The 10343-nt window shown below is 42.3% G+C and overlaps 1 protein-coding gene and 1 pseudogene across 1 annotated transcript; both read left to right on the plus strand.

Annotated features, from left to right (window-relative positions):
• Positions 1-1808: 1808 nt before the first annotated feature.
• LOC120701161 lies at positions 1809-2568 on the plus strand. The gene has a single exon (XM_039985307.1). It carries the CDS (start codon positions 1829-1831, stop codon positions 2348-2350), a length of 522 nt encoding a protein of 173 aa, XP_039841241.1. The 5' UTR covers positions 1809-1828; the 3' UTR covers positions 2351-2568.
• A 286-nt stretch (positions 2569-2854) lies between these two features.
• On the plus strand, positions 2855-4331 carry LOC120701152 (annotated as a pseudogene).
• The last annotated feature ends 6012 nt before the right edge of the window (positions 4332-10343 follow it).

A 10343-nucleotide genomic window follows, 5' to 3' on the forward strand; every position in this document is an offset into this window, starting at 1 on the left:
GTGTAATATTTTTGCACTAAGATGGTTCTGCTCCATAAGTAATATAGACATGCGAACACTTGCAAACTAAGTAATGTGATAATCTCGCGGAGATATTCATAGAATCTGCCATACTCCACATTTATTATGTGTTGAGTCCATTGGTATGAAATTACTTTGAGATTTGCAAATATCAGGGGGAGAGTCTCTCTGAATAGTAACTTGTTGCAAACATCATATTGCACTCTTTTCTTTCTATGAGTTTTTCCCTTGGGGTTTCTCATATAAAGTTTTTAACGAGGCAATATCAACACAAGGTCATGTCATATCATCCATTTTTCCCATTGGGTTTTTGGTGGATGATACTCAGACATAATATGCATTGTACTCTTTTCTTTATGTGAGTTTTCCCTTTGAGGTTTCTCATATAAAGTTTTTGATGAGGCAATGACAGCGTAAAGGTATATGTTATATCATCTATTTTCCCCACAGGGGTTTTTGGAAGATGATATTTGAAGCATATTGATCATAAGGTCAAGGTGTTATTAGACTAAAACTTTGGGTTTGTCTCAAGGGTCTACTAACATTGATAAGGCTTAGTTTGGAAGCCCATATCCCGGCGGGGATCCCCGTCGCTTCCCCGGTTGGCAGCCCACGCGGAATTCGTCCCCGTGGAGTCCAATATGCACCTTTGGAAGCCCGCTGTGTAGGGATTTGCTGCCCGGGTGAGCCCAATTCCTCCGCGGAATCGCGCCCGGACTACAGACATTGGGGAGAACTCCCCCCGTCCCCCACTCGTCGCTTCGTTCCTCTCGCCCCGCGAGGTCAAGCGGGGGAGCGCCGCCGCCGCCACCGCCTGATCTCCTCCGACGACCTCGTAACGGCAAGCTTCCCCTCCGGACCAGGTGATGCTCCCCTTCCCTTCCCGTCCCCTGCATCTTCTTGCCCCAGCTAGGGTTTCTCCTCTCCTCTCCTCTCCTCACACCGTTTCTTGTAGATCTTGCAAGAAGCCGCGGCCCTACGGCGGCCGGGAGGGACCTGACGTCGAGCTCCGGGGCCACTTTGTAGGTATGTACGCGCTTCCTCACTCGACTTGCTCGCTCGCTTGCTCTGCGCTACGCCCACCGCGGCCTTCCCAATCGACGACCACCACCACCCCGCCTCCTCCAATGGCCGTGCCCTCCCACCTCCACCTCCTGGACTACGCGGCTCGTAGAATTTCTCTGCACTGCAACATTTCTACAGCTAGCTCTATTAAACACTTGCTGCCATAATCAGTTTTTTGTGTGTAGAGCACTTGCTGCCATTATCAGATTTTGTCAATGTTTGTAGAACACTTGCTGCTAGAATATGTTTTTGTCAATATTTGTAGAACAACTGCTACTAGAATTAGTTTTTTGTCAATATGTGTTGAACACTTGCTTCTTATGAGCAGAACACTTGCTGCCAAAATCAGTTCCATCATTTGATTCAAAAGTCAAAACATATTAGCTGATTGTTTCTTCCTTATTCTGTTGCTGTATCAGCTACCAGACATGGATGTCCTTACTATCTTGAACCAAAACATTTTCACTAATTGTGTTACCTATCCTGTAGCTGTGTAAACAAACAACTAAATACACCTAGATGGCTGGGTTTAGTCTGTTTCATTATTATTTTTCTTGGTACTCATGTACCCAAATGAGTTTTGCCAAATTTCTTGTAAGCTTTCCTTGTTTACATGTCTGGCAAACTCACCATAATTATCTAGTATCTATTCTATTTTTTTAGGCATTACCTTAGCTGTTGCTGCCTTGTACCATGTTAGTAAATAATAATTTACTGAATAATATTATCTATATACTAGATCATGGACTCTTGGGAAGAGGAAATTAGGAGATTCATGTTAGAGGAAGAAGAAGAGGATGATGAATTATTTTTTGTTCTGGTCCCCGCACTTCAATTGGGCATGTATGATGAGAAAGAGCCAGAGCACACCTCAGTTTTGACCAGTCCAAAATATGTCAAAGAAGTCTTAGAAGGTCATGAGAGGTGGTGTAAAGTGGACTTTAGGATGGAGTTTGAGATTTTTATTGCTATAGTACACTTTCTTAGAGTGGAGAATCTATTACATGACACGCGTGGTGTTATGATTGAAGAGCAGTTTGCAATGTTTATGTTCATGCTCTCTCATAATGCGAGCACCGAGAGGCTAAAAAAGAGATTCCAACATAGTGGTGAGACTATACATAGGAAAATTACAGAGTTCTTCGATATAATTCCAGCCCTTACTCATAAGTTTCTGAAGCTTCCAGATGTATACCAAACACATGTCAAGATTGTGTCCGACCCTCGATATATGCCTTTCTTCCAGGTTAGTTATAGGTACTAGATACTTGGCCCAATCATAACCGCAGAACACATGATTCCAACACTCATTCCTTGATTTAATTTTTTTTACTGCAGAACTGCATTGGTGCTATAGATGGCACCCACATCCCTATCACCATTGCAGAAGAAAAGGCACCTCTTTACAGAAACAGGAAAGGAACATTGTCACAAAATGTGATGTGCGCATGTGATTTTGATCTGAAATTCACTTTCATATCATGTGGATGGGAGGGATCCGCATCTGATGCAGGAGTTCTACGGTCTGCTCGTAATAAGGGATTTAATGTGCCGGTGGGGAAGTTCTACCTTGTTGATGCTAGATATGCAAATACACCCTCATTCATTGCTCCATATAGAGGAGTTAGATACCACCTTAGTGAGTTCAGGAGGCATAGGTCATATGCAATAATGTAATCTAGTACTATTATTTTATACGAAATGTAATGTACTCTATGTGTACTGTGTAAGACATATTATATATTGTAATAATGTCATTGGATATGCTTTGGGACATGCAGCCATGTCAGGTGATGTTTCAAGGGCTGCTTGGAACTCCACATACGAGAAAGGGCTTGTTGAAATATTACATGAGTACAAGGATAACCCAAAATATAAAGGTCAGAATAGTTGGTCATCAGAAGGGTGGAGGATTATCACAGCCAAGTTCAATGAGAGCTTTCCCATAGCTCACTTCACAAAGAAACAAATTCAAGAAAAGGAGAAGGAGCTTAAAGGTAACTACATGACACTAAGAGATGCAAAAAAGGAAAGTGGTAATGGCTGGAATGAATCTTTGTGCATGATACTTGCCGAACCAAAAATCTGGGAGAAGTTAATTAAGGTAAGCTATTTGGTATATAAAATGTAGTTAATGCTGCATTTATATTACCTATACTGTGTAAGAAAATGTTGAGAACTAATTATACTTTTTATTCAATAGAACCATCCAAAAGTAGCAAAGTTTCGCAAAAAAGCCATTTCCTCTCTTTTACCAATTGGAAGCACTATATGAAGGTGAAGTTCTCTCACCTAATTTGTTACTTTCAGCACTTAATATGTTGTTTGTAGGATCTAGTATGATATTTTTAGCAATTATTCTATTACTCTCAGCAGCTAATATGATATGAATTATACTTTATTAGTATAGGAAGTATTGCCACAGGGAATCTAAACTTCACTTCAATTCAGCAAAAGGATCCTTTTGACGATGCTCCTATGGCTGCTCCAAGGCTTGCTCCTATGGCTGCTCCTGCTGAGAGAAGTATCTCGGAACAAAGCTTCCACAGTGATCTTAGAGACTTTGGCAATAACCCGTATGCTTCAAGTTTTGATGGCCAAGGGACCTCAAGTGCACGCAATGAACAAAATGAAGCTCAATCTGCTCCAAGTGAAGGAGGAAGTGGGAGAAAGCGTAAGCAAAGTCACATTGGATCTGCGCTTGAGGATTATGTGGAGTTTAAAAAGAGTCAAACAAGCAAAACATTGGAAGCTCTGAATGAAAAGAAAAAGCGTGCTGAGGAATTTTGTTTTGAGAAGTGTGCTGATCAAGTGGATTCTATAAATGAATTAACAAATGATGAGAAGTCATATGCTATGGAGCTCTTTGAATCTGATACAAACAGAGAAGTGTTCATGAAGACCAAAAATCCTGAAGTTCGTCTAATTTGGCTAAAGAGAAAAATCAGGTATGTTCTTTATACAGTTCAGTTGTACTTTGGAGCAGCTTGTACCTGTTCTTGTATCCATGGTAGCATGGATGATACATCTATGGCAGTTCATGCTTTTAGTTTTTGGTGTTTGGATTATTTGAATGCATAACCATTAGATTTTGTGTTTAGAAAAGTAATATTGACATGCATGCTTAAAGCTTTGTGTCATTACTTTTTCATATGCTTTGGTAATTATATAATTAATGCAAACTTTATTTGTGCTATTTTGTAGAGCACTTGCTGCAAACAGTGCGTAGAAGGTAGAAGTTATTTCGTGACAGGAGTGGCACAAACGCAGAGTGAGTTACTCATTTATACTTGCTGGTTTGTTCCTAGATTCATTTGTTCCTAGATTGTTCAAATATTGTAGAGGTTAATAACTGAAAAAGCCTAGTCTTCAAATTGTAGGTCAGCTCATTTGATCAGCATGCACAAGTCAAATATAGTGCAGAACCAAATCTTCCTTGATAGTATATCCTGCTATTCTGAAGGCCACGTGAACATATTTTTGCTCTATTTATCCCCTGAATTTTTGTGAGCTACAAGCAAATGGTTTCTATTCTGGAATTATATTGTAATGAATCAACATGGCAGTTGACTATTAACAGCGTTACAAGACTCCTCTTGATTCTTTGCAGTTGTGTTATTTGTATGCATGCAAGTACCTATTATGGCGGGATGATACGTACAAATCTGTTAGATGCATGTCTTTGATAACCGTTAATATTTGGTTTGTAATTTATTTATGTACGGCAAACCATTAACCATGGCAGCAGCTGCCAGAGAACAGGCGCATGTTACCCATTTTTTTTTCATTTTTCCAATTTATTTGAGCATTTTCTTTGTATCTAGGGATTTCCACCCCTTGTCTTCCAAATGGCTACAGGGAATGAATCCCAAGCGGGAATTCCTCCACATGGAATTGAGGGGGTTCTCACCTGCCACGAAAATCCCCCTCGGGGGTTCCCATCCCTGGGTTTGTTGCCTCTTGCTGCCAAACTAGGCCTAATTGTATATTATGGTGTTTCTCCTTATTTTTTCCACTGGGTTTGAAGGAGTTTTGCCTAGTATACCGGAATTACTTTGGTTTTTCCCACAGGGTTTTCCAAAGATTCTCCTCACATTTTTTCTGAAAGGTTTTTCGGGGAGTTATATATTATATCGCATCTCCTGATTTTTCCTATAGGGTTTTCAAGGAGTTATTCGATTGATTACAAGATCACAAGAAGATCAAATTAATTACAAGACCACAAGATGAAGAAAATTGATCAAGGGGGAGTGTTACGAAGAAATAGATTAGTGATCAATTTCTGTAATAGTTAATTAGATTAATTAGGCGGTTACCTTTCTCGAAAGGGCTATCACGAAAGGGCCAACTCGAAGGGGACAATACGAAGGGACACCATGCCCTTTGGACTTGTATAAATATGTAATCAATCCTATCAATGAGAATCCAATCATTCCATTCACTTTCACTTCTAACAACAACTATGGAGGGGAAGTGAAAAGATCATGCCATCATGATAGAGGGAGGCTGGGCGTCGTGAAAATGAACGGGTGCATTAATTTTTTTTTCTGAAAATTGCTGTACACTCGTGGCTCGTAAACGGCTGAAAGGATTCAGAGAATGCCACACACACATAGATGGACCGTTGGATCAAAGATCGAGTGGTTAAAAAATATCAAGGTGATGTGGTTGCACCACATGCTAGAGAAATAGCAATTAATGGATTGTAGTGGTGAGCTTTTTTATAAGAGTTATAGATTGGATAGACTCCAATGCTATATGAGCCGATGACGATCTTCCCAGATAAAAAGTAATTGCGTGTTGTGCTCCTTCTTAGTTAGCTGTAGGAATCCTGGACCAAGCCATTTACCATGGCTTGGCTGCTTCATGTTCAACAAGGGAGACTTGGCTCTTGTTCCTTCTCTCAGTTGGGTGCGCCCGCCTTTCTTTCTTACCCTCGGATTGATGACATGGCAAATGGCTGAGTGTAAGGAACATGACACATTAGGTCATTGTTTGTGATTTTGGTGATTGAGTGACAACATGATCATGAGACTAACATTTTGCTAAGATATACTTTGAAGATGTTTGTTAGGTTTCAAGGATGCAATGTAAGCCACTCAAATGATCAAGTATGAAAAGACCCATGAAGAAACAAAGCAAAACAAGGAGAATTTTGACGGATGCAATTGACAGACTAAATCAGTCAATGCTGGAAAAATTTGTAGCACTGGTTCTTTCGATGACCCTGCACCGGTTTAATCGACAACCAAGCACCGATGCATTACATTGTGCAGAAATGAATCAAAGTTAGCAATCTTCGCTGCACTGGTTTAACTGATGCACTCCTGCTCTTCTTGGTTGTCCCACTCCAGCATCATGTCGTGGAGGGCCATAACCGATCGAGGTCAGTTTCTTCCGAAGTCGCGATAGAGTTGCTGAGTGGAAAGGCTGTTGTGGAAGCAGTCGATGATGTCGTCGTTGACGATGTTGGCGATGGTGGAGCGTGTGTCGAAGAATCTTGTAAGGTATGACATCAAGGCTTCGCCACTCTCCTATTTGCATAGACGCAAGTCATTGCGGGTAGCTGGCCGATGGATGGACCCTTGGAAGTTGTCGATGAACAGCTTCTTCAAGTCCTCCCATGAGTGGATCGAGTTGCGTTTTAAACTTTCGAGCCATGTGAGGCGTGCTGATTCCAGGGCCATCGGGAAGTAGATCGCCTTTGTAGAGTTCGTTCTGCCTACAACCTCAATAGCAGTTGAGTAAATACAAAGCCACTCGCGAGGGTCTTGCTTACCATCGTATTTCTTTAGGTTATGCATATTGACAAGGTTGAATCCATGCAGGTACTATGTGTAGTTGATGTTTTGACTGTAAGCTGGGAAATGATCTGTCTCATCCACCGGGAGGCCGACATGTCAAGCGTTGATGATTTCGCATGCATCGCAAAAGTTACCGTGACCATGATCCCGATCCCTTGGAGGGCCTGAGTGGTAACTTTCATCATGGAATCTTGGCTGCTGGTGGTGAGGTGGATGTGGTAGCTGATTAGCCTCTTGATCACCCCCCTGCCTTACTAGGGTGTGGTCGTTTCGGGATCCTGAAGGGATCGGGTTTTGCCTGTCGATCTGGTGTAGAGCTTGCCTAGTGAGGCGCTGCATTCGATGGACCTCCGGGGTGTCTGGTAAATTCTGCCCCAGTAGCGCTGCTTCCGCTAGGTTGACTATTGGGTGGTGGAAAGCAGGACCACCCGCTTCATCAAAATTGTGTTGTAGGTTGCGAGGGCCAATTGGAGGTCCAAGAGCACGCTGTGGTCGCGCAGTGGCGTTCCTTCTGCGAATGTTGCATCGATGATTCCTCAGATGTTGGGCATCTTTGTCGTGTTGAGATTCACCTCGAGGAGTATTTACTGAGAGCTCATCGTCGTATATTTGTGTTGGTATTTCTTAACATTCATAGAATAATCTGCAAGTGTACGGAGATACTAGCATTCTAACTGGTTCGCCCAAGGACAAACAAGAGGTAGGCAGGCAAGGATAGAAAGGATTCCTATGGCTTAGAGCTCTAGTAAAGATAGGTTCTACCTCCACTTGCTTACTTCGGGCACCGGCTTACTCCTGGTCTACCAATAGTATCCGGCTATTAGCTCTACACCCAACCCTCACGTAGGGGACTACTGTTGACGCTCCTTAGCGCCCCCGATTTGTATACCGCAAGCGCACGGTTTCGTGTAGCTTTTCCCTCAGAGTATTCCCCCCAAGGTTTATCAATCCACGAAACCAAAGAGACAAGAAACAATCTACTAACATAGAAATTCCTATGTGTTGATGTGGTGTAAAACAAATCTAATCTACTAAAAACGACAAACACCGAAGGTAGCGAGAGAAAGTTAGAGATAACCAATCTAGATCACCTAGATCATGCATATGTTGTAGTTCCAGCTAGATGAAGTGAAGTAAGGTAGATGTGAATCTCAATGAAAAGCCTCTTTAAACCCAAAATCTCCAATCCGATCCCTCGATACTCCGCGTACTCTGTGGAGACGGCCTGTCACGACGCCCCCCTTTTTAACGAAATATCCTGAAGCAAGTCGAACCCCCATTGGTAGTTCCGCCATGAACCTCTAGCCACCATGACTACAAGATCATGCTAAGCGATCTATCTCGATAATAGATCTAGGATGAATCAAACCCAAAGAAAAGAACGAAATCGAAAGAGAGAACATGGTCGCTAAACATTCGGAATCACAAATAACTTCACCATGAATGATTGTACATCACAAGATCACAACCGGGGCCCTACCTTGATCTTGATGATCCTAGCTCCAGAACTCCGACGTGGTCTTCCTTGCAAGGTTCCCACGTCGGCTAGGGCAAACCCTAGACAACTAGCACGACCCTCGGCTCTCCGAGATGTGTCCCTCTATCTTCTCTGCTCCTTGGCGTCGTCTCCCGAATTGATCTCTCCGTGAACCTTGGTGAGGGGTCTTTAAATAGCCTCAGGGAACCCTAGGCAAAAGGGGAGGCCGAACTGACCTAAAAAAGGGCTGGGCCGGCCAGCCTAATGGGCCTAGGCTGGCCGGCCTGGCTCATTCCTTCGCCGTCTCGTGTACTTCTTTCTCCCCAAGTCTCCTGGAATCTTCTAGAGTTTATGCCTTTCACGATTGCACCCCATTAGACGTCGTTATCTTCGAGATTTCTTTGAGGAAAAGGATAGGATGGAAAATCCTTCCTTAAATATCTCTTTGCTTTGCTTAGCCCCGAAGTATCTTGATCTTATCTTGTGGGCTTTGTCCTTTGGGCTTCATTGAAGGGTGGATGTGCATGAACGGGCCTCTAATCATCATGGCCTTCGATCCTTTGTTCGGGCTTTGGACTTCGTCTTTCTTCGTGTCATCGCGTGATCGTGGGCCTCGTCATTTCATGCTCCAAAATTGGTCAAAAACCTGCAAAAATGAAGTACCTCCAAAATATATGTGCAAACGTGAAAACGACCAATAATTGGGCCGAGGTTAGGATGGTTAGTGATTCTGATATTAAATTCATGCCATTATCAAAGTTAAACAGGGGATAAAATGGATACTTAAGGAGCGCCAACATTCCCCCCATGCTTAAACCTTGCTCGTCCTCGAGTAAGTCTTTGATAAAAATCAGCGCTGCCTTTCAGTGTCCAATCCCTGCACTCGATCATACATGAGAAAACACAATGCTCCCAAAATATTTTGCGGTTAATAGTTCAAGTTGTAACCAGCATTTTCAATGTGGAAGGTAGATACAAGTTAAATGCTTCACCACAATTATTAAGCACATGCTCTCAAAATTAAACAAGTCTCAGAATTAAGAAAGTAAGTTCCATAAGTAATGCTAAACCAAGATCAATAATTTAAACCTCATTGCAATTTGCTCATGGAAACTCTCAGCTCATCTTGTCCCTCAAACTTGCTAGAACTTTCTCCTTTCTTTCTCTCATATGTGTGTGTGAGGCTTTATCTGGAGCTCTGGAAAGGTTAGTCCTAACAAAAGATATTATAATCAAGATATTATCAAAACAAGAAATACTTCTTATGGATTTACCGAGACTCGTCAAAAAGACCATTGGAAAATAATTCTTATTATGGAGAGGGAGAGAATGGAACACACACTTTAGATGGTGGACATATGCAAATGGCAACGGTTGATCCCAAGGCACAACTGAAGTCCTTGTTATCAGATTGCACATGGTTGGAATAATTGAGTATAGAATAATCTTCAAAGTACCTGGAGTTTAATGAAGCTAAAGGAACCGAGGAGCTTTTCATCATCATTCTTTTTTTTCTTCTTTTTTCTTCTTTCTTTTTGCTCATCAGAACCGTTGGCAACACAATGCACTTACTCCACCTCCCCCCCATGCTTGAACGTTTGCTTGTCCTCAAGCAATGAAGTGATGATAACTTGATGGAGTGAGTGCACAAAACCTTTATCAATTCTCTGGACTCAACTTTGGAATTCAAGGGAGCATCTCCTCGTGAAAGATTGAAGCCAACAGAGGAGGAAAAGGGGCAGGCCGGCTGGCCTAGGGGTGTTGGGCCGGTCGGCCTACTGCCTGTAGGCCTCCACTTCTTCGGATTTTTCTTCTGCGAACTCTTTGATGCTTCCCAAGCTTATGTTTTACTGAATTTTGCTCTTGATTCCACTGTTTTGCCATCGAAATAAAAATATATACTCCATATATAGGTTGTGGTCAAGGAGGTATTTCGCAAAAAGATGTTTTGGTTAAGGGTGGATATCCAGCAAGGT

This window comes from Panicum virgatum, chromosome 1K (genome assembly GCF_016808335.1).
Source record: "Panicum virgatum strain AP13 chromosome 1K, P.virgatum_v5, whole genome shotgun sequence".
NCBI lineage: Eukaryota > Viridiplantae > Streptophyta > Magnoliopsida > Poales > Poaceae > Panicum > Panicum virgatum.

Bases quoted from the DNA above. Each gene is read 5' to 3' on its own strand.
- LOC120701161 (XM_039985307.1), top strand. From the start codon at position 1,829: ATGGACTCTTGGGAAGAGGAAATTAGGAGATTCATGTTAGAGGAAGAA.